Source organism: Pseudorca crassidens, chromosome 5 (assembly GCF_039906515.1).
Source record: "Pseudorca crassidens isolate mPseCra1 chromosome 5, mPseCra1.hap1, whole genome shotgun sequence".
Taxonomy (NCBI): domain Eukaryota; kingdom Metazoa; phylum Chordata; class Mammalia; order Artiodactyla; family Delphinidae; genus Pseudorca; species Pseudorca crassidens.
This window is the reverse complement of record NC_090300.1, coordinates 13,629,430-13,657,364: the sequence shown is the minus strand read 5'-3', so window position 1 is coordinate 13,657,364 and position 27,935 is coordinate 13,629,430. Positions and strand designations below refer to the sequence as shown.

Genomic DNA, 27,935 nt, shown 5'->3' with positions numbered 1-27,935 from the left:
GGAACCTCAGCCAGCGGATGCAGGGGCACCGGGACAGCCGGAGGAAGCGCGGCGGGTTCTCCCGTCCAAGGAAGTAACGGAGGCCGCACCTGGCAAGTCGGGGGCCAGGAAGAGAGGCGATCTGTAGAGAGCAACTGTGATAGGTTATGTCCTGCCCTGCAGGACCTTTGTCTCCTGTTGCCTCTTGGAGAGTTTGCTGTGGAACATCGCACGGAGCCAAAGGGCTTGGCCAGACTGCCTGTCTCCAACGTAGTGGTGGGACCCACGGTTGGCAGCCGTAAGGACCACAGGCCTTGGCTGACAGGGCTGTCAGTGGCTCCAGTGGGGACAGAGGCCTAGAAAGATGCGGGAACAGAGCCTTCCTTAGAGGCCGGCAAGGACCCGGAGGGCACTCAGAGGCCCTTACTCAAATAACAGAGGGACACGTGAGACAGACCAGAATCCTGACGCCACCCGGGCAGGAAGAAGAGACAGAGTGGGGAAACGAACTGTGGGCCTTGGTCCAGACAAGGTGGTTAACCGGTAGGAAATCGAGTTGCCTCTAACTGGCAAGTGTTTAGGCTTCCGACGGCCGTTGGTGGGACTGGAACTTCAGAGCGAGATTTCTGCACACCCGAGTTTAAGTATATAGATTTACTCTCCCACTGCAGACCTGAGGCCGTACCACATCACACTGGCCGTGCGGGCCGAAAATCCCATGAACCAAGAAGGCCTAGCCACGCTCTCGTGGATGCCCTGCTTTGCTGTGAGCCTCCCGTGGCCCGTATACTCCAGAGGGGTAGTGGTGATGCTGGCAGGGCAGGCTGGGGAAGCAGAGGGCAGGAGCGCGTCGGGAAACCCTGGTCCTTCAGGCCTAAGTGGGGATACGCTCCCTGTTTCTCAAGGCCCCTCCCTTCCTGTGCTTTCCTTTGCTGAGACGCCAGCAGCCACAGCCTAGATCCCCACGGCCGCTGCACCGTCTCTCAGGTCTAAAGAGGTGGTGGGGCTGCTGCGGGGGGGGGGACCCCAACCCCACCCTCCAACCACTCCTCACCGACGGGTCCCAGAGGTTGCGGTGCGCCCTCCCTCGCCGCCAGCGGTGGTCACGTGACACCGCGGTAGCCCAAGACCTGTAAGGGAAGCCCGCGGAGGGAGCCTCTGGAAAGCTCCCCACGGGGACTGGCTCCGTCTGTGCCTTTGGGGCCTTTACGTTCCCCACTCGTGCTGCCTGAAAGGCTGGCAGGAACCCTGCAGGTCACCTCGCAAGCGCCTGGGTGAGGGTCACCGCCCAGCGCTGTGGGCGTGGCCCCGGCACATCGCGGAGCTGCCATACCTGCTCCCAGGGCCTGCCTCTGGGCTGCTTTGACTTAAGAAAAAAATAAATAACCTCCTGGTGTGTCTGTTCTACTGTTTTGGGGGTTAATGTGAGTAGCGGCTGTAAGCGTGTCAAAGGACTACAAACTGGGTGGTTTAAAACGAAAGAAATGTATTCTCGTTCCAGAGGTGCTAAGTCAAAGCCAAGGTGCCGGTGGGGCCTCGCTCCCTGCAGGCTGGAGAGAAGTGTGCTTTCCTGCCTCCTCCCGGCTTCGTCTCAACTCCATGACCCTTGTCAAGACCCTCTTTCCAAATAAGGTCACATTCACGGGTTCCGGGTGAACATGAATTGGGGGGAACACTTCTCGACTCAGTACAGCAGCCACGCTGCCCACCTGTCACACAGGATCAAAGTCATCCAGTTCCTCTAATGAAAGGGGACCAAGGTCAAGGGCGCACCTGGGAGGACAGGAGCCCAGAGCCTTGGTGTCCTCAGCAGTGCACTCCCACCCAGCAGCTCTCCAGCCTGGTTCTTTGGATTGGATCAAAGTTCACCTTTTTGAAGGGGATGAAAACCAGGAGCTTCTCCCCTGAAAACCCACATAAAATGACATAAAACGTTCACTTAATTTTAAGGCTAAACCTCTCCTGTAATCAACGGAGCTGACTAGCTGTGCAATCCAGGGTACAGAAATCCAAGTCAAAACAAAAGGGCACCTACAGAGGCTGCTAGGTGTCCTGAATACAAGAATTTTTATTTACCTCACAAAGTACTGACCGTGTAAATTCTTCGCCTAGCCACTTCCACTATATACTGATTCAAGGCAGCATTTACAACCATTTTAGTAATACAGAACTTCTCAGTCACAAATGCACTGCATGTAAAAACAGAAAAAAATAACGGTCTCTTTTCATACCTTATAATATTGAAGGCAGAAATGTGAAATGTTTAAATTTTCAATGTAGTGCACATTTTTCCTTCTAGTAAGAGGCAGAATAATATAAATGATGATATAAAGGTTCTTTCTTTTTGTTTCTGTGTAGAAGGAAGATTATGTTCTTTATAATCTCCTTCTATTTAAGCATTATCTATTAAAGATGTTGGGGCACTGAAACTAAAGGGGAAAACCTCACAGAACTAACTGCTTCTGTGGAAATTACACAAAAATCTCATCAACGTCACAATCCCATGGGGTCTCCACTACTTTTAATGAAATGTCAATGCCGCAAAAAATGGGTCTCTCTCTCTAAGGATAATGGAAATGGCACACGAACTACTTTTTCAATTTCCTAAAGTTCTTTTCAATGCTAAAATAAAAGTGTTTTCATCTATATGCCGGGTACAAAGATAACAGAAGCCTATATTCGTTAAGAAGGGCAGGAAAAGGGGACAAAAGGAGAACTCACATCTGTCTACAGAGGTGAAACTGGGCGGGTCATTTAACCTCCTTGTGCCTGAGGGGTAATAACAGACCTTTCCCCAGAGGATTAGTGTGAAGCATAAACAAACAGCACAGCACCCAGGCCACTGCAGAAGCTCAACACCCGGGAGCTTCCGTGTCTACACAGCCACCTGACCTCATCTGACTATCCCAACAACCCTTCTGGATGAGGGCCATCATCCTATCATAGAAATGGGAGCCCAGCTGAGAAATGCCAGGTCTCTTAGGTGAGGTCCCATGACTGGACAGAGCTAGGATCAGATTCCGGATTGGCTGGACTCCTGAGCCCTCCTGACACACACGATTTATGCATATGGCACTGATGGGGAAGCTGGAGATACGAAAAGGCACAGGGTGGAGTCCTGGCAGTGACTTGACTGCCTTGAGATGCCAGTGCCCTTTATCTGGTGGTGGAACTGACCTAAGGGAGGTCAGCCAGCGGCAGGAAGTCACCTTTCACTTCTCCCAGAGCTTTCTGGAGCACTGGAGTGGTCATCCAACAGCCTGGACTTTGATGACCCTGGGCCATGATACTGATGGGTCTGTGTGTCACTAAACCTATCAGTAACATGTGGGTGACACCTGCCTTGAAGGTTAGAGGAGATAATCGAAGTGGTCCACGTCTATCGTGCTGCCTTGCTATGATTATTATTGCTTAGTATGTTGTTGCTGTTGTTGTTTCTTTCACCAGTTCCTTAAACACCCAGATAAGTGGATTCTGCTCCCAGAGGTTCTCTCGTCTCTGACAGAGATTTAGTCACCCTGACTTCTGACAACCAGGGACGGCCCCAGAGGAAATACACAGGCTGTTACAAACCAGAGGGGGCACGTGTATGGTTGCCCCAGGGTCACACGCGTCCAGAGAGTGGTGGTGGTTTAAGAAGTGACCATTAGTCAAGGAGGGGGGCAGACCTGTACTTTGTCACTATTGGCTTTGGCTGGGCCATTATTAGCAAAGGGATTTCTGCCCACAGAGGGTGTGCCAGAGTTGTCCAGTCTTGGGAGAAGGCAGGTCTAGGAGAAGACTTGTAGGCGTCAAATTCATCCTTTAATGCGTGGCGTCTATTTCTGGGTGTCCCTGCAATGCCACTCCCCGTCTAGAAGGCCCTTCTACTCTCCTCCTAACACCACACCCTCCTCCTCTTCAAAGCCCACCTTAACGCTGTTCAAGCGTCAGTCCTTCCCTCCGCAAGCACCCGCCTGATGGACTCTCCTGCTTCATCTTTCATGCTTGCAACTGTCATCCAGAGATGAGGCTTGAAGACTGAAAGTTTCCTGAAACTGCACAGTTCTGCACGGCAAGTCCTGGACTCCAGGTCTTCTGGTTGCAAATGCGGGTGGTGTGGGTTCACGACATCCCTTGACTTTGAACCCACCGTCCCTGCCAATGTTTCGGAGATCACTGGTGCTCCAGGAGGACTGTGCTTGCTTCCTGTGAAGCCACGTGTCACTTTAGGTATTTCTAACAAGGCATATTCTCTGTTGCGCTCTGTCTCCCTCCTTTGAAGTTTGGTCCACTCTTTCCATACACGTTGAGCTCTATTTGAAAAGCGCTCCCCCACTTCACCCCACACCAACCTCCTTCACCCCGAGCCTGTTTCTACATCAGAGAGCAGGTACTTAGGAAATATTGGCTGAATGGCCGATGCGAGGCTTTCCTGCCAACATTAGGGTTGATTTTTATCTCCTGAGGAATAGATGCAGGTGAGAGAGTTCTCAGGTGAAGAATTAAGGGCTACTAATCCGATCAAGCAGATCCTGGATTGGAAAAGTGGGAGGGGCGGGTGAAGGGAAGTACAGTCACTGACGGTCTACTGAGGGCCAAGGACTGAGTCCGGGGCTTGGCGCTCAGTATTTTCTTAAAAAGCAAAAAGCAGATCACACAGAAAATACAATCAAGGGTCCTACTTTGCATCCAGCTGCCAGAATGGCTGAAGACCCTAAACTCAGCACTGGGAGGGGAACAATCCGTAGGAAAACCCAAGGGAAGACTAGGCAAACAACGCGTATTGCACTGAAGCTTAGTCTTCGGGTCAATAAACAGTTCTCCTAAGTGAACTGAGTGTGCTCAGCACAGAGTTCCAAATCTGTACTGGTCTCAACCGTTTCTGATTCTTCTCTCAGCATTTCCCTCCCTGCCGGCCAGAGGCTGGCACAGAAGCACGGCTCTTCAAGGTAAAATCTATCCTGTTCGTGATACGGCTGCCACCTTTGGGTCAAGCAGAAGAGACTCTGCACACACTTTTCAACTTAAAAGGTCTCTAAGCTCCAGTAAGGGTTAGATGCCTTTGCCAGAATACATATTTCTAAAAATAAAAGCAGAAACACAGCTAGGACCTCACTAATAGGAAATATCCTGGGGTTTCTGTAACCACCGCGTCTCGTTTGGGAGCAATGAGATAGAAGTTTGGCTAAGATCATCCTAAAATAACATCATTTAGTCAGACAAGACACTTTGAATTGGGCTGAAGATGGATATGTTCTTCGTGAATTGCAGGCCATAAGGTTTTGCCCACCTGAGGACTGGGGACAGTCAAGTGCCACACCTCAGCTGGGAGTGACACACAGCCATGGCAGTGAACACGAACCTCCTCACCTCCGCCTCGGGGCCCCTCTCCCCACTCACAAGCCCTCAGCTCAGCATGAGACGCTTGTGGTGGCCAAGAAGTCCTTGAGCCTGCGAGCTGTTGGTGGCAAGCCTGTTTCTACTGAGGTGGGGGGAGGGGGGGGGGACAAGTCTTTTGCTTCCTGGGTCATCGCTGGAGAGGCCGGGGTTAGAGGAGATGGAAAGGCAGCCTGATATGGAGGTGGGAAGAACAGGTGTTGCAGTCAGACACAGTTTAAGAAAGACAAAGGATTTAGGAATGATCTTCAAAAGAGAAAGAGAGTGAAAGATATTCGGTTTGGAAAAGCATGTGGGAAAATGGAGAGAGCCATAAAATGGAAAACAAAAGGATGCAAGATGAATCGTCCATACTGAGGCCTCGTGATCAGGGATGTGTTCTCTGAGCCAGGAAAGGATAAGGTAGCGTACAGTTGGCTAAGTTTTTCTCAGTAGGTCTAGGGTTGGTGCAAGGAAGATGCTTCCAAGGCTTCTGATAATACAACCGGGGGGAAAATGCCTTCCACAAGACAGCAAGGCTGGAAAGAGGCTGAGAACAGCACTGAATGTCGCCAGGGAGCTTGTGAGCTCTCCACCCACAGAGCTCCTGCACGTGTGCCTGCAGTGCGGGGTTACGGATGCATGACAGCGCTAGCAATACATTAACTGAATCTTGCCCCGATTGCATAAATTCTCTTGCCCCTTGCTGCTTGGAGTCTGTCATGGGCCAGTATCACCAGGTGTCCTGGAGGCTGTTAGAAATGCACATCTTCAGGCCCCGGCTCAGACCTACTGAGTCAAAATCTGCATTTTTAACAAGACCCCCAGGTGAAGTATACCTTATCCTTCTACAGAGGACTATGCTACCCACAATTAAATGCAGTGTTTCAAATTCTTAAAAGAATTACAAGAAGCTTTTATCACAGTGTGGTTGCCAGAGGGAAAGCTGTCTGGTGATCACATTTTCCTTCTGTGTTTCTCAGATGTCATTAGTTAACTGCTTGCTGAACATTTCCAAAGACATCAATTGAACGCTGTTTTTGTAAACATCAGCAAATCAGATGCATAAAGTTCTTGCAGAGGCTAATAAACTGATTTTCAAACGTGGCCTCCTCTTACAGCTAATTCTTGTATAAACGTTAGGACAAGTACAAAGTCAGTAAGGATGTGTGCCATAAAGCAGCAGATCTGGAGTCCCACTACTGATTCGAGTGTGGCCTCCGCAGGATCATCAGTGGAAGAGAGTACAAGGCCTGGGATGGGGTCTGGGCCCCTGGCACATGCGAGCTGTGTGTCACTCATTCTGCCCGGGCCTCGGTTTCCTTATCTGTGAAATGAAGAACGGCCGAGACGGCCTGTTGGGGGTCCACATCTTCAACAGTCTAAGATCCTACGGGCTACAGAACAACTCTAATTTCCCTTCATTCATTGCATTTAACCCTCCCATTGTCTGTGTGAACCACCAATGAAAGGGCAAGCTGCCGGAAACTAGTGTAAATACCAAACAGATGAGGGGAAACACCTCCCCTGGGAGCAGGCAGGGCAATCAGCAGCCCAGCTGCTCACAGATCAGAGAAGTGCAGGCAGCTCAGCCACGTGCAATTAAATTACGTGTGAACGATGGCAAACCTAAAAATAGCCTGACTCAGCCACGGAGGTTCCTGCTGTCAATGGTTTTCAGCTCAACTGTCAGAAGTGACTATAGCAACAGAAAAATTAACATGTGAAAAAGTCTTCTAAAGTTGACAGGAAAAGTTTAGATTTAATAAAACACAGATTTTCACTTCCTGTCTCTAAATCTTTGAATTCACATAGCTCACTTATGTGGAGGTAATGAAATGGGAATTTTGGTAGAGTTTTGAGAAGACAAATACTTTTTCAGTGTTGGCTTCCAGAACTATAAGGAAATAACTGCTAACCAGTCAATTTTATTACCTCTACAATTAAAGGACCATTTAAACAAATGCCTTTATTTAATTTTTAACTGAGATGCTTTTCTCTGTATTTGTTCTGTTATAAAAATAGCCTTCAACTGTACTTGACATTTTAAGATATTATTTCCTGTCTGATGATAACATAGGCTGATATGGCATTCTCTTGAAATGAAAGGAATTTAGTGAAAATAATTAACATTAGAAAAGGGTGCAGAGCAGTAACTCCCAGGATGAGTATGTGAGGCCGCTCTCACGGCCCTCGGGGGGCTCATGCCACGGTGGCCTGCAGACGCACCACTGGGCTCTGACAAAGCTGCTTTTGCTCAAAGAGCTCACACACCTAATCTGAGGACCAGCAGATCCAAAAATCCAGCATCTTTTGGCATGATTTGATGGAGGAATATTCGAGTAGGTTTGGGGAAGTGTGGTACTGTTCCCAGCTCTCCCGCTAACTCGCGGCGGGGCCCGAGACCAGTCGCTACCCAGCTCTCTGGTCATGGGCTGGCTGAGTTTCCCAGGCTCGTCCACCAGAAGGGACAGTTAAGAGTTAAGGGGAAAGAGGGGAGGATTTGTGCTGAAAACCCAACCTGTGCTGGGCTTTAAAAACATACCAGTCTTGGCAACCAACTGGCAAGAGATTGATCTTTGTATCTCCATTTTATATATGTGGACGCGATCATAAGCACGCTGATCTCACAGGTGACGGAGCCTGGTTTCAACCCTGTGTCTGTCTGATGCCCACGAGGCTGTCTCTCCTTCTCAGGTACCACTGTAGCCGCTCTTACAGCTGACTCTTGCCTGCAGTGTAAAGACTGACCCCCAGGTGCTAGTTACACGCACTTAAGGCATCTACAGATTTTCCAAGCATAGAAGACTAGGTCCCTTAGAAAGTCCCTCTATAATCTTCCTTTCACTCAGGCCATCACTGTTAATGGTTACTTTCACATCAAATATATTCTATTGTGCCACCTGCTGTTTTCACTTCCTAATATATTATGAACATCTCCTTACGTTAATAAATATTTTAATCTTTATAAAGATTGCATTACTATATTATAATCAATCAAGTAGTCATGGATTTTTCACTTGTGCCTATTTTTGAACTACTTTAATAATCAGGAAAAACAGAAAAGGTCATATGGAAAAAATACTAGGGTATTAAAGTCATTTTTAAAGGATATAATTTAAAAAGTAGATCAAGAGCTTCACCTCAATTAATCTTTGTGTTTTCCTCAAATTTTTGCTTACAGTCAAAACTGCCTACAACCCGGGAACACCCTTTAGTAAACCAGCGTTATATATGCAGATGAAATAAAATGCATCTGCAGCCCCCAGGGCCACGAATTCTCTGTAGCAACCCTCAACCCTACTGTAAAAATGCAGTCGTGCTATCTGTATGGCAAAAAGAAGTCGACAGCCATGTGAAGGGATTCTGGCTGAAAGTGAAACATATACACAAAAACAAATCTAGTTTTGTGGTTAGCTGAAAATTCACAGCTGGGTATGGGCTTTTCTTTAATTAAAGTGCTTCCCCCTCCCATGCAATGAGAAAATGCTCTTCTGGTGCTGACTGAAAGAACAAAAATCAGAGCAAAAGCTGTTTGAAAATTCTGAGGCTTAAGTAAAGTTGCTTTAAAAGCTGCTATGTGGCCCCGACCACTTGGAAATATCCTACTCTAGGATTTTGCTACAGTTCCAGTACATCTTTTTAGTCACTTCTTTGTTCTCCTACTTTGGTCAAAACCCAAAATCAAGTAACACGAAGGTCACCCATTTAGCTGGAGAAGGAAAAAATACACACATGTGCATGTGCACACACACACGCCCACACTTACTTTAAAATTAAAATTAAATAATTAACTAAAACTAGTTATGTAATACATATCAGTTATTTATACATAAACTACCTCTTCGTTACTTCTTTTTGAAGCATTTTATTTTTTTATTGCAGTATAGTTGCTTCACACGGCTGTGTTAGTTTCTGCTGCGCAGCAAAGCGAATCAGCCATACGTATACACACATACCCTCTTTTATTTGGATTCCCTTCCCATTTAGGTCACCACAGCGCACTGAGCAGAGTTCCCTGCGCTGTACAGCAGGTTCTCATTAGTTATCTATTTTATACATCGGAGTGTACATATGTCAACCCTAATCTCCCAATTCATCCCACCCCCTTCTTTTTGATGCATTTTAAACTGTGATGCTATAAGATTCATGTAAAATCAATTCTATATGAATTTTAAAAAGTGATCATAAAGAAACATATAAATAGAGTTTTGAAGGGGGTGGAAGCAGGTGTGACGGGGAACGTCTCTTTCTGTGATTACAGATACTACCCTTTTGATCACCTACCGCGGTTTGTCCTGCAGCTTCCCCCTCCTGAGCCCTTTCTCTGGAGGAGGGGTCAAGAGAGCAGAAAGAAGGCGGAGGATAGAACAGGGCCCAGCGAGCGGGAGGCCGCGCGACACTTGGTTCAAGAACCTCTCTAAAGCCATAAGAGAGCGTGTATTACTGGCTCCAGGCCAGTATGTTTTAGGCTACATCCAGACGACAGCCGTGTTGGCCACATGTCATGGACTCAGGACCCAGCAGGCTCGGTGACTGATAGAATCTGAGGTATAAAGTCTATCTTCATCCCTCTTGAGTTTTTTCATTCTTCTAAAAAAGAGGAAGGACAGCTGAATTTTGGAGGCAAGTGAGGATTGTGTTCCTGATTTATTATTGAGACCAACTTGCCAGCGCAAAGTCAAGTACAGGAACTTAATTATCTGGATAATTTGGGCACCAGGAATTCACTTTGCCTTTGTCTCCATTACTCGGCTAATTCAAATGATTAGATTTTGCCTGGGCTGTCGCTGTTATTCCTACATAAAGTGTTTGTCTATAATAAGCTTCATGTTCTACAAACAACTGCTCCCTGGGTCTAGGAAAACCAAGGACTGAGCTTCAGGGCTGTCTTATACTTACAACAGTTATTTAAACACTCCTTTAAAGGGTGAAAAGTAGGAATTTATACCATATGCTTGTCCATGTGTGAAAGGTTACATAAGATTCTTCATTTTAACATCATTTGTAATGTTAAAAGATTGTCAACATCTTAGATGCTCATTAGTCTGGGGTTAAGTGAATTGATACAGCCATATAATGAGATTCAATGCAGGTGTAAGAAAGCATGAGGCCACTCTCTGTATTCATACAGAAGTGCTCTCCATAATATAGTGTTCAACGAGAAATCAAAGTGCAGAGCAGCGTGAGGATTATGCTCCACTTGCACTCTGAAAGGGTAAGTGCAGGGTTATACTGGTTTGTACAAACATAGTTTATTTCTGAAGGATAAACACGAAACTGATAAAACATGGCTGTTTTCAATTGTCAAAAATAGGATTGAGCTGTGAAATATACATGATTTTCATCTGTTTTGTTCACTAGTATTTCTCCAGTGTCTAGAAAAGGGCCTGGCATGTTGCAGGCACTCAATATTTGTGGAATAAAGTGAAGAAAAACATAAAGTCTATCTTCAGCGAAGGCCCCACAGATGGGCCACTCTCATGGCCCCTGCCAGTGGGAAGAGGCCTTGGTAGGTTCTCTTTGGTTTCCCCTCATAGGTGGGGTACATCCTGATTTCTCACAGTGCTTGGTATTGCCACTTCTCCACACTCACCAGGCAGCATACTGGCCATTTCCATGAGATACATGTCCTGTTTTCCTAATTTGCTCCCAAACTACAGATACTAGACACTGGAGAATGGAGAGGGAAAGGATGTCCATAAGTGGGCTGAAAATAACCACAGTATGGATTATAAAAGTTCTGCAAGCAGAATGGAGTTCCTGAAGCAATACACAGGTGGTCCAGCAGAGGCCTCTTCTAATATAAAGTACAGAACTTTCACAAATGTAGAGAATAAGGCCTGAAGACTCTCTCATGTGACATATGGGCAACTCACATATAAACTCAACTTCAAACTAAGACTTCTTCTTCTTTTTTTTTTTAAAGACATTTCTTAAAGTATAGACACAGTCAGAAGTAAGAAAAGGTCAGGGTCTGGACATGCATTTTGGGCAGGTGGTTAAAAACATATACTTAAAAAAATAACAAAAGCACTGTCAAAATAATCATCACATGAGTGATGATAGGCAGGTTAGCACAAGAGTAGAGCTGACCATCTGATCTTGAAAGTTCAATATTTCATTTTGGTTTGGGGCAGGGAGATATTTACAAAGGGCAGTGTAGCCGTTAAGAGCTGAAATCTAGAGTCAGACTGCTTGATTTTGAATTTCTCCTCTACTCACTGGGGTTATAATTTGGGGAAACTGTATTAATCTCCGTGCATCAGTTTCCTCATGTGCACAAGGTGGATAGTAACCGTACACCTACTGCAGCTCTGCTGTGTGGGTTACATGAGATAATTCACGTAAAGCGCTCAACACAGGCCCTCGCGGCTGGGCTATTACTGTCGCGACTGTCAGTGTGCCCAGGGCCAAAGTACTTCACTCACCAAGATGAGTGTCCATCACCTTTGCACAGTATTTGCACATGGCATCCAGGTCATTCAACTGTCCTTGAAGGAGGGAAATCTGGGCTTCTAATTCTTCTTCCTAAAATGAAGGGAGCAAAGATATGAAAATGAAAAAAAAAATCAAAGAAAATCCCCAAAGTCCTCCAAATGATCTGAACTGTTAAAGAGCCACAGTGTCTTTTCAGCCCTAGACAGAACAAAAGAAAGCAACAAATAAACAACAGAAACCCACTACTGCCACCACCACCAAACCAGAGTAAGGGTAAAGTGGAGGTTTAAAAAAATCTGGACTTGGGCTTCCCCGGTGGCGCAGTGGTAGAGAGTCCGCCTGCCGATGCAGGGGACACGGGTTCGTGCCCCGGTCCGGGAAGATCCCACATGCCGCGGAGCGGCTGGGCCCATGAGCCATGGCCGCTGAGCCTGCGCGTCCGGAGCCTGTGCCCCACGATGGGAGAGGCCACAACAGTGAGAGGCCCGCGTACCGCAAAAAAAAAAAAAAAAAAAAAATCTGGACTTCTCCTAATTTAATGCCAGCTTTGCGCCACGTGTCAATGTTTACCCATACAACCTTGTATTACAGAAGTACATAAAATATCTTCAGTAACTGTGGAGACACACAAATTGAGAGAGTAAATGGGATTTCGGTGGACCCTACTCCTTAGGCAGCTGGTACAAGACCATTACATTTTCTCACACACATTTGAGAAACCAAAGATTTCCATTTGTTTCAGACAAATCTCATCATTTTCTAGACAATGATAATCTCTTAAAACGTGAGATTTCCCAAAGCACTTGGAAAAGTTCTGTCCCCACAGCCCATAATTAGCTGCTCTTAACGTTTCCTCTCTTGGTAGGATACTAGAGGATTGTATTTATTTGACTGTTTCCAGGAAAAAAAATACTCTGGGTGGGATAATTATCTAAATGGTAAAAGACAATCTAACTGTAACAAAAGGATAAAATGTGGGTTTTGGGTTTTTTTTTTTTTTTTAAGAAAAAAAGGAATACATGCAAAAAAGTTCCCAAGGAAATTTCAAAGATTAAGGGAGTTTTTCTCAGAGAAAGAGTAATCCTCAAAGCTGGAGGAGGCTAGCAAATTGATTTTCGAGTGTTAGACACTTTTCTTTTCACATTAAGAATCCTCTGTGTCATCAAAAAAAAGGGAAGAGAAACCTCCCAAGAGATACTTTTTCTTAGAGACTGAATATAATTTGACACATAGATGGAAATTAACAGTTGAAAAGGTTACTTGTAGGTGTACCCCATTTAAGCAATACACACAGGCAGCACTGAAAAGCACTGTCTTTAACGGCTGCCTGGAGGCTGAGCCCTTAGGAATATGCATTTAAACGCCTGACGCAGAAAACAGACGTAGCCATAGCTCTAAAAACAAATTACTGTGAAATGCCCACTGTAGGATTACACAAGCATGAACCATGTACTTTATACATCCCACAAGGCGAAGCAGCCTCTCTTCTGATGCTCCAGTAAAGACAAATGCAACCAGGAGAAGCTCAGACAGGGAATGATTACTGGGGCCTTGGGTAGGTGGTTTCAGGGCATTCTTCTTCTCCTTTTTCTCCTTTGTGTCTGCACAAACTTGAGTTTCCCCGTTCTATCAGGACCCTACAGGAATCACAGAAAGAAGGCTACATCTGTGGGTTAACCCTGGTTGTGGTTCGTCTCCAAAGATGGCCACCATCCATTCCTTCCCTCCCTCAATGGACATGCTGTTCCACTCATCAAGAGGTAGTGTCTGTTTCTCCTCCCCTCGAATCCTGGCTGGCCTGCCACTTGCCTCGATCCAGAGGATGCAGCAGAAGTCAAACTGCTCCAGCTGGGGGCTAGTGTAAGAGGCCTGCCAACTTCTGCTTTCTTCTGCTTGCACCAGAGGAAGAGGGCTACCATAGTTAGTTGTCAAGAAGCTCAGGCTAGGATACTGAAAGGGAGGAGAGACAAAATGGAGAGAAAGAGGCCACAGGAGAAGCAGTGAGGTTCTAGACACGTGAATGGCGTCTTCCTGGACCCTTCAGCTCCATCTGTCTGAAGCCAGCCAAATGAGTAACCCAGTCAGCATCGCGTGGAACGGAAGAGCAGCCTAACCCAGCCTTGTCCAGATGCCTGACCGGTAAACCTATGAGAAGTAACAATGCCGTTTTGAGGAGCGGGGTTTGGGGGTGGTTTGTTACGTAGCCACAGATAACTGACATGGGGGTGGAATGGGAAGAACACTAGAATGGTATACGGCACGAGGAAATCTGACTTCTATTCCTGGTCCTGCCATTAACAAGTCATGTCAACTTCAGTAACCCTCTACCCAGTCTGGGCCTAACTCTGGCACCCTCTGGAGAAGGCAGAAGTTATATACTTTGCTCCCAAGGAGTTTACAAGCTTGGAGTTGGAATAGGAAAGGTATATTAACTAGAGGATGAGGGAGAGTACATGAAAGTCTTACAAAGAAATAAGAATAACTGCCCTGGGAATCCTGATCCCAGCCTCCTGTCCCTCCTATGGAACAAGTCACCTTTTCAATGTGTCACAGATACAAACCCAACTGGAAGAGTCTCAAACTGTACTGAGGCCAGCTCGTGGAAGTCTTTCGAAAGAAGGGGACCCAGGTATGGCCAGAGTCTGTCCTTGCACTCGGCTACCATTTGGGGTGCTGAGAGCCCGGAATGGACTAAAGGACACCAGGAACGTACCACCTTCTGGCTTAAAAACCTCTTGTCTATTTACTCTATGTATTAGTTTAGTTTGGATTAAGCCATCACTTCTTATAAGATGCAAAAGCCCTTGGGAGCCTTAATCCCCAGCAGTCATTCCTACCTCGATGGATTTATTGTATTCAGTTTATTTTCTTTTTAAAAGCTGGGAGGGAACAAGAGCTGGAGGGGACGCAGGCCTTGCCTGTCGGTGGTGAGGCACTGACAGCTGGAGGGAAGTACGGAGCTCAAGGGGGTCTCTTCCTCCAAACGTGTTACCGTGCTGGTGGGAACATGACTGTAAGGAAAATGGGCTGAGGCTGGCGCCCTCTGAACTGTGCAGTGCACAACCTGAACAAGCGCACGGGGCAGACTCGAGAGCATGGCAGCGGAAGCGTGCGCTGGCTGAGCACACGGGGATATAAGACACAGTCTTCCAGGCGTGCACTTTTGCGTAGGACACTGATGGCAAGTGAAGAGCGTCTTGCTTGCCAAAATCCTGAGTCAACCTCAATACAAATGGAATCTGCTCTGTAGAAAATGGCAGTTTTCATTAATTTAAACCTTTTTTTTTTCCCCAAAGGAAAGCTGACACTAAAGCCCAATTATGAGATAAGAGGAGCATTCTGGTTGAAACAGGTTGAGGGGCGCAAGAACCTCTTCCGTTTGAAAGTTTGAAATTCAGTGTATGATCTCTCTCGAGTTTGCTTAATCTTAAAATATTCCTAAGCCCTTCAACAATCACTCAGACTTTATAAATAGAAATGGCATCACTTGGAGGCAAAAGGGTGGCTTGTCATTTATTCTTCACTCTTTCATATAATTACAGATAAAAGAAGAGCCGAGAATCAAGCTTCTAAAATTGTGAGAACTGACTTTCCATTTCTATCTTAGCTTCTCAGGCTCCACAAGCCTCCCGACCAACATGCTTCAGACACTGGCAGCTTTAGTCCATTGTTTTCATTAATGGTCCTCTGTAATCAAAACCAGATGCTTGGCTAATTGCCTTGAGGTTTTACAAAAACAACCGGTTAGTGTCATTTTTATGTATAAATAAGACATGAAGAGAAACGCTTACTATATTTACTTTCACATACATGTTCTGTCACAGGAGGGAGGATGGTGAAACAGGGCGGAATTCAGGGGAAGACACACCTGGGTTTGAATCCTCTTTCTACCAGTTACTGGCTGTGTAATCTTGAACAAGTTGCTTACTTTCTTGGTCCCCTCAGCCCCACTTGGCAGTATTGGTGGGAGGACCAAATGATAACACATGGAGAGTGTCTGGCAAAGAACAGGTACTCCATAAAGGCAATTATTCTTTTTTTAAACATTTTTTTTATCAGGTCAAAACAATAAAATGGATTTTAAATACAGAGGTCTATGATTCACTCTTGGTTTAAAACTTGTATGTGGTCCAGCCCAGAAAGATGAATTAGGGCTTGAGAGCCCATTATTGTCTTAAGTTCTGGATAATGAACTGATGTGTAAGGCAAGAAACGGATGGAGGATTATGAAGTAGGGTGGTGTGCAGACCACGTGTGCAACACACAGCACCAGATGGACCTGGCAGCCCTGCAGAGAAGGACCAGGGATGAGGGCCGTCCCATCAGAAGAGGAAAACAGCCGTCATCTACCCTTTTACAGTGGTTAGAATAGGCCTGACCCTGCGCTTCACGTGCATGAACTCATTTAATCCTCACAATAAACCTACGAGGTAGACCCTCTCATCATGTCCTACATGAAACATGGTCTCCTCTGTAAGCCACGTTCTCTGGAAGTGATGCCAAGGTTGACAAAGCTGTCTCAGAACCCAAGTCACTTAGCCCACTACTCCTATTTCCCCATGTGTATATATTCTTTCTTATGCTTGATTACTACTAGGACTTACAAGGAATAACCTCGTATCTCAAGTTTCCTTTAAGAGAAATTCACTATTTCCAATGTTAAGTCCTAACCCCAAATGGCTTACTAAATTATTTTCCTTCAAAAACACGCAGGTATGATTGGCTGTGTTCCATTTAGTTTGCGGAATGATTTCTGCTTGGACTGTATCTGGAGAAATGTGTTTTGAATTTGCTTTTTAAAAAGTGGTGCTTCTGCCACCATTCACCCCCAGATAGCTGATGCATCATTACACTTCCACTCACATATTATATGTCTCAAGTGTTTAAATTGTTTTATAATATATGGATTATATATATCAATTTTGTTAAATGCTTCAACATCTTTGTGTTCTTTCTGGGTTAATAACAGGATGAGATTTTGCAGTTTATGGTTTATTCATTAATTTTTTCAACAAATATATTCATTGGTATTGTGCTGTCCCTTGTGGGAAATATAATAACAAATGAGACATGTATTCCAATCTTTGCAAATTTAGCAGGAGGTCAGACCTATACATCAAGCCAGGAGGGGGGTCAGGGAAGTTTTGCAGCGGATACGAAAAAAGAAACTTCACAGTTATGGGGAGGGCAGATGGCCTCCATAGAGGTAGAAATGAAGGCAGATTTTCTGGAAGAGGCAGCATTTTTGATGCGTCTTGAAGAAGGGGGACTTGGCTCAGAGGAAACGAAGGAAGATGTTTTAGGAGGCAGGGACCCAGTGAACAAAGGAGTAGAGTCAGAAAAGTTCGGGACACGGGCAAAGAGCCTGTCACTGAGTCGAGGAGGGCGTGGAGCACAGCGGGAGTGGAGGACCGGCAGGAAGGCTCCCCTCCCTCCCTTCCGTCCCTATTATTTCTGCTTCACATACTGAGGTTTCGGGGGCTGGGGTCCAACGTGCGCACTGCGGTGCCCACTGCCCTGACACGCTGCCCTGCTCGTGATCACACAGGCGGCAGCAGGGTCCTTGTCCACGGACTAATGGAGACCCCGGCGCGCTTGGTTTGGAGAAAAGTGGGGTAGGAAGGGCACCAGGGTGGAGTTCCGCTGAGCTTCCGAGCGGGGTATCCTCAGATTGCAGAGCGGCAGACAAGCAACCGACACCGACTGGCAGGCAGCAGGAACAGGCTAAATATAGCAGCCAGAAGACAGGAGAGACACCCCGTCGTTATCGAGCAGATGGGTGAAGAAGGAGTGGGAAGTGAAGGAAACGGAAAGTCTCGAGGAGAAAAAGTGGGAAGGCCTCAGATGTTCTGAGGAAGCTGTGGTTACATAGGGCAAAATACACACATGGTGTGGATGGAACCCCAGCCGGAGCATATGGTGTCAGCAGAGGAAGATGCCACTGGAAAACACAGACGAGGAGCATGAAGAAGGCTTTTCAGGAGCATAAAAATCAGTGCTCTGGGTGTGTGACGCAGGGAGCGAGCTGGAGCACAGTCGGCAGCCCTAGCATCAGTGTGTATCACACCCGCACGGACCGCCTCTGTGACCCCCACCCGAGAGCCGAGCTTGCTGAGCCTCAGTTTCCTGCTTATAAAATGGGGATAATAATAACCCCTATCTCAGCTGACTGTTGGGGATTGAATTACATGAGATATTCCAGATGAAGTGCTTTGCACAGTGCTTGGTGAATGGTAAACGCTCAGTAAATGTTCCTTTTGTTGTCTTTAGATTATTAATAGAGTTTCTATAAAGTTATTCCAAGGAATTATGGACACGGGCAAAAACAACTCCCAGGAAATTCCTCGTCCTTTTGACACAGATCCGAAATGTCTAATGACAGGCGACTTGGTAACCTGTGGTACACACATTGATGCACAGAATATTATGCAACTTGAAATTAAATGTTCTCATAGGAGAACATTTAACAATAACATATATACTGACCAGAAAAGTAGTAGGTAAAGAATGATTCTGTTTTTGGAAAAAAGGGGAAAGACATTCAGCAAACTGTTTATATTGGTTATTCTCCAAACGGTGCGATTGTAGGTCATTTTCCCTCTGATCTTTTCTGGATTTTCTACAGTGAAATCAGATCATACTTTCGTAATCATCAAATCAAATTATTATTCAAATAACATAATAGAGAGAAAATAAGACAAAAAAGTAAAAGGTGATTAACTAAGGAGAAAAAGGAAATATTAATATTTTTAAATTACCCAAACTGATTCCCAGTCAAACTGAAAGCAACACTGTAGTCTAAACAAATCTGTTCCCTAAACAACACTAAGCAGTAAGAATAACTTAAATGAAATAACTTGTGAAAAAGTAAATGACTATAATATTTTGTCCAATGTACAATATGCAAGCCCTGAGCAGCATTTTCAAGGTAGTGGCTCCTTTCTCTGCACTTAAAGTGGGAACATCACTTGATGCTGTTCTTCAGGGGCTGCCTAGAAAGAATGTGATTCTTAAGGACACAAAAATGGAAAGATGGTTATCAAATTTCCCCAGTAAATAAAACAGTTCCTATTTTCAGACAGGATGTAAACAGACACGTTAAATGTGAATGAAAAAGGCCTTTAGAAATTTTGAACTGAAACTCAAAGCTTAAGGTATTTAGCAACTCATACCATTTCAGTGCTGGAATTTCCTTTAGAGATAATATATTTCAACCCCTTATTTTTATAAATAAATTTTAATATGGCTAGGTGGCTAGCTAGGAGCAGAACTTACACAAGCGGACTTTTTTTTTTTTCTCAGCCACTGAAGCAGTGCTATGTCCCAGCACTGAGATGCATACCACCCGTGGACACCAGAGATGTCCTTCCTCACAGAATGGGTTTTCGTAACAAGCACGGAGGCCCCTCCCTCCTCCCCATGTCATGCTGTAATGGGGTGATGCTCCTTCCGGCCTGTTATAGCCTAGAACAAAGGTGCTAAAACCTAAATTTGACAGTACTTTATGAATTTTCATACTTTAGTTTCCTCCAGCAAGCTGAATAGAACAACTACATTAAGGAATACTGCCCTGGGTTAGATGGGGGAGTAGGAAACACCAGAAATCTGTCTCCCCACCTATTCAATAATTGCACCAGCAGACTCTGCCTGATGTAACTATTTTGGAATGCTGGGGTCTGTTGAAGACTGTCCACTTCCCGGGGAAGGCATGGAGGGTAGATTGTAGTTAATTTCGGTCCATTTCAGCTCTTAGCACAATAGGAGCTACCTGGGGGCTACCCCACCCCCTGGCCCTGTGGCAGGCAGCTGTGCCCTTGTTCTTAGAGCAGCTTGCATGCAGCTTGTGGCAGCCAGAGTGGGCAAAAAGGACCCTGCCCTTCAAATATCAGGGATCTGCGCTGATCACTGATTGCTGTTTCTGATCACAGAGGTGCAGACAAAGAGGAGGGCGGCCATTGTCACACCTCCTTCCATTATTGCAAACTTCTCCCTCTCCAGATGAAGTGACTTCCAGTGGATTGAAACAGCCTGCACCCTTTATGCCCCACTTCATTTTTCTCTTTCTCCCCTTTGGGGAGCCAGACATTAAAGACTAGGACATTTAGATACTTAATATTTTGTAATAACCTATAAGGGAAAAGAACCTAAAAAAGAATATATATATATATACACATACATATATATATAATAAATAAATAAATACATATATATATGTATATATTTATCCCTAAGATGCACGGATGGTTCAACATATGAAAGTGTGAACAACACCACATTAACAAAATGAGAAAAAAACGACAATCATGTCAATTGGCGCAGAAAAAGCATTTAAAAAAATTCAACAGCCTTTCATGATAAAACCATTCAATTAACTAGTGAAAGGAAAGTACTTCAACATAATAAAAACCATACATGAAAAATACCACAGCAAACATCATATTCAATGATGAAAGACTGAAAGCTTTTCCTCTAAGATCGGGAGTAGAAAAAACAAGGATGTTCCACCTTCACAACTTCTATTCAACACTGGAAGTTCCAACCAGAGCAATTACACAAGAAAGAGAAATAAAAAGCATTCAAATTGGAAAGGAAGAAATAAAACTATCTCTGTTTTAAAATGACATAATCTTATATGTAGAAAATCATAAAAACTGCTGAAAGAAATTAAGGAGAAATAAAATTCCAAGGTCATGGATTAGAAGACTTAACATTGTTAGAATGTCAATACTATCCAAAATGATCTACAGAGTCAATGCAACCTCTATCAAAATCCCAATGACATTTTTTCAGAAAGAGAAAAATTCAACCTAAAATTCATATGGAACCTCAAGGAACTCTGGGTAGTCAAAACAATCTTGAAGAAGAACAAATCTGGAGGACTTACACTTCCTGATTTCAAAACTTACTACAGAATTACAGTAATCAAAACAGCATGGTACTGGCAAAAAGACAGACACATAGATCAATAGAACAGAATAAAGAACTAGAAATAAACTCTCACATATAGGGTCAAATAATTTTTGCAAGGGTGCCAAGACCATTCAATGTGAGAAAGGACAGTATTTTCAATAAATGGTGCTGGGAAAACTGGATATCCATTTGCAAAAGAATTGAGTTGGACCCTTATCTCTCACCATAAACAAATAATTAACTCAAAATGGATCAAAGACCTAAATGTAAGACATAAAACTACAAAACACTTAGAAGAAAACAGAGCAAAACTTCATGACGTTAAATTTGGCAATGATTTCTTAGATATGACACCAAACGCACAGGCATCAAGAGAAAAGGTAGAAAAACTGGACTTCATGAAAATTACAAAAATTTTGTGCATCAAAAATTTTTCTGTGCATCAAAAAACTGTGCACAAAAAAATCAAAAAAATTGTGTTTTTGTGCTCAACACAGTAAAAAGGAGCCCACAGAATGAGAGAAAATATTTGCAAATCATATGTCTGAGAAGGGATTAATACACAGAATATATAGAGAACTCTTAAAACTCAATAGCAACGAAAAAAAAAAAAACCCAACCTGATTAAAAAATGGGTAAAGGACTTGAATAGATATTTTTTCAAAAAAGATATACAAATGGCCAACAAGCACATGAAAAGATGCTCAACATCACTAATCATCAGGGAGAGGCAAATCAAAACCATAATGAGATACCACCTCATACCTATTAGGATGGCTACTATCCAAAAAGCAAATAGTAACAAATGTTGGTACGGATGTGGAGAAATTGGAACCCTTGTGCACTGCTGGTAGGAATGTAAAATGGTATAGGCTGATGTGGAAAACAGTATAAATGTTCCTCAAAAATTAAAAATGGAATTACCGAATGATCCAGAAATTCCACTTCTGGGTATATACCCAAAGTAACTGAAAGGGGAGTCTCAAAGAGATAGTTATACACCCACGGTCACCGAAGCATTATTCATAATAGCTAAAATGTAGAAGTAATTCAAGTGTCCACTGACAGATGGATGGATAAGCAAAATGTGGTAAGGACCTACAATGGAATATTATTCAGCCTGAAAAAGGAAGGAAATCCTGACATATGCTACAACATGGATGAACCTTGAAAACATGCTAAGCTACTCACAAAAATACAAATACTGTATGGTATTTACATACAGTACCATTTATATGAGATACTTAGTCAAAATCATAAAGACAGAAAGTAGAAGGGTGGTTGCCAAGGGAAGGGTGGCGAGGGAGGCGAGGGTTATTGTTTAACGTGTAGTTTCAAATTTACAGGATAGGCTGAGTTATGGAGATGGACGCACAACACAATGAAAGAATTTAATACCACTGAACTGTACACTTAACAATGACGAAGATGGCAGATTTCATGTCCATTGTACCAAAATAAAAAAAAGAATACTGCCTTCTTATAAAGTTAAAAATGGCCTGCCCTAAAATAAGCGTGGCCAGGTGAGGCATGGGCCAGGCTTCTGCCAGCCGGGCTTTCTAATCACTCTCCCTCATTTGATCACTAACAGGGACCATCTGAACCTGTTCCCCCGCAGCAGCCCACGAAGAGCTGCAGGACAGGGCCACCAGATGAAATAGAGGGAGAAACTTATTTTTCCATGCAAACATTTGCTGTATTGTCTTTTAGCAAATCCCTCAAGTTGACCAATTACATAATAAATCCACATTCACTTCATTGGTTTCTGTGTGGCAGTGTTCCAAATATCCTTTTGAAGTCAGATGTGGGCAGTTAAAATAATTAACTCCAATCATGCGCTTGCCGTGGGTGGGACGGGGATACGGATTGTTCATAAACAACAATTTACAAGTAGAACATGTGAAGCTCACAAGATTTAGAGAAAGAAATTTCTTCTTATTCAACTTCCTCTCATAATTTTTACTGAGGAAGTAAAAAAAAGATCTTAGTTTCTTACCCCATTTTATTTTTCTCGGCTCTGATAAGGCAGAAATTACCGATTGTCCAGGCATGACTAGTAGCATTTTTTTTGCAGAAGAGAGTTAAACACAGCCTCCCTGTGCTTCAGTACTCTCATCTGTAAAATGGGCGATAATTACAGACCTGACCTCACAGAGTCTTTTGAGGGTTAAAGGAGCTAATACATGCAAAATGTCCTAAGAGCAGAGTTCACGCATGGAAAGCACTTACCCATCACCCACTAGGAGAACATGTTCACATCAGGATGTATCTGAAGCTGGCTTTATCTACAGGAAATCTCATTTCTGATTTGGTATTCCGTGAACCTTACTCAGACTAATTCTTTTCAATCTTTAATATGCATGAAAATCACCTGGAGAATGTCTAATTTAGCAGGTCTGAGGTGGGGCCTGAGAGTCAGTACTTCTAACAAGCTCCCAGGGGATGACTACGCAGCTGGTCCATGGACCACACTCTGAATGGTAAGGATTTAGACTTACTTCTGAATACAGCTGCCAAGCCCTCTGGGAAGGTTGTGAAGCACTTTACTATTTCCCTGCTCTAAGGCGGTTTTAACAGATGGCTGCATGGTTAGATGCCTATTTGGTAACAGTACAAGAGACCTCTTCTCAACATGGAGTAGGATGCAGGGAGGAGAAGCAGGGTGACAGGCTCCCAAGACAGCTTTCCAATGTCCCCTATGCCAGTTCTGTCCAGAGTGGCTTCACTGTTCTATTCAGAACTAATTCTTACACTGTTTGGGGTCAATTTATTCTACTGTAAGTACAAGCACTTATTTTTAAAATTTATTTTAACGTCTTTATTGGAGTATAATTGCTTTACAATGGTGTGTTAGCTTCTGCTTTATAACAAAGTGAATCAGCTATACGTATACATATATCCCCATATCTCCTCCCTCTTGCGTCTCCCTCCCACCCTCCCTATCCCACCCCTCTAGGTGGTCACAAAGCACAGAGCTGATCTCCCTGTGCTATGCGGCTGCTTCCCCCTAGCTATCTATTTCACATTTGGTAGTGTATATAAGTCCATACCACTCTCTCACTTCGTCCCAGCTTACCCTTCCCCCTCCCCGTGTCCTCAAGTCCATTCTCTACATCTGTGTCTTTATTCCTGTCCTGCCCCTAGGTTCTTCAGAACCGTTTTTTCTTTTTTAGATTCCATATATATGTGTTAGCATACGGTATTTGTTTTCTCTTTCTGACTTACTTCACTCTGTATGACAGACTCTAGATCCATCCACCTCACTACAAATAACTCAATTTCGTTTCTTTTTATGGCTGAGTAATATTCCATTGTATATATGTGCCACATCTTCTTTATCCATTCATCTGTCGATGGACACTTAGATTGCTTCCATGTCCTGGCTATTGTAAATAGTGCTGCAATGAACGTTGGGGTACATGACTCTTTTAGAATTATGGTTTTCTCAGGGTACATGCCCAGTAGTGGGATTGCTGGGTCATATGGTAATTCTATTTTTAGTTTTTTAAGGAATCTCCATACTGTTCTCCATAGTGGCTGTATCAATTTACATTCCCACCAACAGTACAAGAGGGTTTCCTTTTCTCCACACCCTCCCCAGCATTTATTGTTTGCAGCTTGTTTTGATGATGGCCATTCTGACCGGCATGAGGTGATACCTCATTGTAGTTTTGATTTGCATTTCTCTAATGATTAGTGATGTTGCGCATCCTTTCATGTGTTTGTTGGCCATCTGGATGTCTTCTTTGGAGAAATGTCAATTTAGGTCTTCTGTTCATTTTTGGATTGGGTTGTTTGTTTTTCTGATATTGAGCTGCATGAGCTGCTTGTATATTTTGGAGATTAATCCTTTGTCACTTGCTTCGTTTGCAAATATTTTCTCCCACTCTGAGGGTTGTCTTTTCATCTTGTTTATGGTTTCCTTTGCTGTGCAAAAGCTTTTTAAGTTTCATTAGGTCCCATTTGTTTATTTTTGTTTTTATTTCCATTTCTCTAGGAGGTGGGTCAAAAAGGATCTTGCTGTGATTTATGTCATACAGTGTTCTGCCTATGTTTTACTCTAAGAGTTTGATAGTGTCTGGCCTTACATTTAGGTGTTTAATCGATTTTGAGTTTATTTTTGTATACAGTGTTCTAATTTCATTCTTTTACATGTAGCTGTCCAGTTTTCCCAGCACCACTTATTGAAGAGGCTGTCTTTTCTCCATTGTACATTCTTGTCTCCTTTATCAAAGATAAGGTGACCACATGTGCGCAGGGTTATCTCTGGGCTTTCTATCCTGTTCCATTGATCTATATTTCTGTTTTTGCACAAGTACTTATTTTAAAGCCCAATATAAATTAATTTTTTTGGGTTATGCATGCTCTCTTCTGTACCTTTCAATAAACAGAGGCTGTGTTTAAGTATATCTGAGAATAAAGGATGCTTTTCAAACGTAAATGCAATAAAAAGAAAATGGTAGAGCATGTCATTATCTATGGTATTGAAATTCATCCCTGATTTTCTGAAGATATTTTAATAATAATGATAAAAAGTAATAACTGTTAAATACATTGAGCATTTAGAAATATGCTTTTCTGTCTATTACCATTTCAACATTATGAGCTATTTTAATCTAACTTTGCCTTTCTAGAGGTTGTTTACAAAAACACAATAAATAGAGTAAACAGAAAAGAATAGTGACAAATAACTGAATCATGTACTATAGATTTTAAAGTAAACGGAATAAACGTACAGTCCTGAAAAAACATACTGGAAATTAAAATAAAATCTTTAACTAGGACAACCTCACACAGGTATAATCAGTGGAAGAATAAAATCTTACTCGCATAGTTATAAACCTTCTATTTGCAAAAATCCTGTTACTGTTCTTTTAAAAAAAATCATCATATGCGTATGGCTTGTCTTAGGAACTTCCTAGCCTTTAAAAATTCTAAAGGTATAGAAATGTTAAGCTCAGTTGTTAAGGCAATTGCTGGTCTTCTGAACATTTTAACTGGAAAAAAAAAAGGCTCTCTCCTAGAAGGGACTGTGTTTGACAGGCTAACTAAATGGCATTGTGGGGAATGTCCCCATCTTTTGGGCTTTTAGGCTATGGCCTTCATGTTGTATTTTTATAAGTAGGCAACCTGACCGATCTTTTGTAAACCAGAATGGTTCTCTCCTCCACCATGCCTATTAGCACAGATGTTACTTTATTTATCAAGGGTTTTCCCCTCTCCACTTACACGTGATCAGACCAACTGATGAAACCACCCAGCCAGCACGGAGGCCTCCGGCGGGGCTTCTCATGGAGTTGCTGTCTGGGTAGAACCATCTGCGTGCTCTCCCTTGCTGTTTCTGGCACCAAAGTAGGCATCTGCACAATGGCTGATCCAGACAGAAGGGCCTCAGCCAACACTGCTTCTCTACGGCAAGGCTAATTGACCTGTGTGAGGATGAAATGTGCACCCCTGTACCACAATGCTCTGGGCTACTGACCCCCTGATGTCCCATTAGAGACAAACAAAAAACGGCACCCTACAGAAATCCAAGCTGAGGATCACGCATGGTTTACGAAGTACTTTAGGTTATAATTGGTAAAAGGAAACCAAGTGTTGGAACAGCCTTGATTAACACAAACATTACCAGTTCTGAGACTTCTGGAATAAAAAAAAAAAATGTGAGAAGGAAATAATTCTCTAAATTACTGGTTTATTTATATACCTATCACACTTTAAAAATTTTTGTCCCTTAAACTAATTTATAAAAACCCCATTTTCACTAGATACCAACAACTCTTGCTATTTTTCATATGTGGTTGGTGAATGCCACTGGGAAATGAGGTGACTTTTCAGGTTCTAGAAAAGGCCAGAGGAAAACCTAATGCGTCTGAATCCTTGTGCAGCAGGAAAAAACCCTCAACAGCCTTCATTCATTCCTAAACATTTACTGAGTGCCAGACACAATATCTGGCTCAGGAGATACTGTGATAGAGACAAGTGCCTGGAAAAGCCTTATAACTAAATACAAGCAGTTCTCAGACAGTGAAAGCAAAGGAAGCAACTGCAGATAACCTAGGACATGCCTCATCTTTAGATGCTGCTTCCGTAGATTAGGGGAGGGACTCCAGAATCGGTAGCTTCAGTAGGACCACAGCTACCTCCTGAAAGTGCTTAAAGCTTCCAGAGGGTGGCAGGGAAGGCTCCATGGGACACGAGGTGCTTGGGCAGAGACTGGAAGGAACTCTAGGAGCTTTAGGGCCACATGAATCATTTTGGTCAGAAAAGACAGTGGAGCAAAGTAGCACAGAGGTGTGAGACAGCGTGCTTGATTGGAGGTACGAAACAGCTGTGCATTCCTGAAAGGCTGGGGATTTGGAGGGAGGCTGTCACTGTAATGCTGGACCCGGTGAGAGTATCAAGGGCCCTGCAGGCTGTGCCTCAAGATTTATCCCGGGGAAGAAGGAGCCTCTGCAGAATTCTGATGGGGACTCAGACATTCACAGCGAGAAAGCCGATGTTATAAATACTAGGGATGTATGTGGCCGTTAACAAAATGGACTTATTCTAAAAGTTCTGGTTAGCAAGCAGGGTACTGTTATTGAACCGAGAACTGAGAACTCAGTTACTGAACTGGGAACAAAAAATTAATACAGAAAGTGTAATCTTTCTATAACTTCCTTTCCCCAACCCAACCAAAATCAGAAGCTGCACGTCACACCCAGAGTAGAGTCAGTTCTGTTATGATGCTTGTTTTGAAAATGTGAACTTGTTACAACGAGATCGATGGATTAGGGAACAATGGAGCACAGCGTGAATCCCATGTTTGCTTATGCACAGTTGCATCCACAAGAAACACTGGGTGAATGCAGACAACTGTGCGAAGGTGGACCCAGACACGCAGGAATACACAGAATGCATTCATGTGCACACCTCACACATCTGCCAGCGACCTGGGTTCACGGTGTGCGTGACAAGCTGCACCCGTAACCCAAATCTGTCAGATTCCAGAGAATTCTCCTTCCATTACTTCACTGTAACTCATAAGCTGCGACCTTTCCGATGATGTTCACTTCTCCAACCAAGTAGCAGGTGTTTTTCAAGGTAAAGGGTCATATTTATTGCAGTATTTCTTTATTTCGTAATCATTTTAACATGTGTCAAACCAACTAGGTTCCTACTTCGTGTGTCACCGATGAAGTTTTTTAATGTCGTTCCCCAATCCCACCTTCCCCATGAGTTCAGTGGTTTTTAATGATCTTGTA

At 43.7% G+C, this 27,935-nt stretch overlaps 1 protein-coding gene across 6 annotated transcripts in view; it reads right to left on the bottom strand.

Moving 5' to 3' along the window:
* Window positions 1–27,935, bottom strand: part of TBC1D5 (TBC1 domain family member 5) — a 541,587-nt gene that overhangs the window by 11,994 nt on the left and 501,658 nt on the right. For all 6 annotated transcript variants that reach the window (XM_067737391.1, XM_067737392.1, XM_067737390.1 and 3 more), the window contains one exon: window positions 11,769–11,868. In XM_067737391.1, coding sequence (XP_067593492.1) covers window positions 11,769–11,868 — 100 coding nt within the window. The remainder of the gene's footprint in view (window positions 1–11,768; window positions 11,869–27,935) is intronic.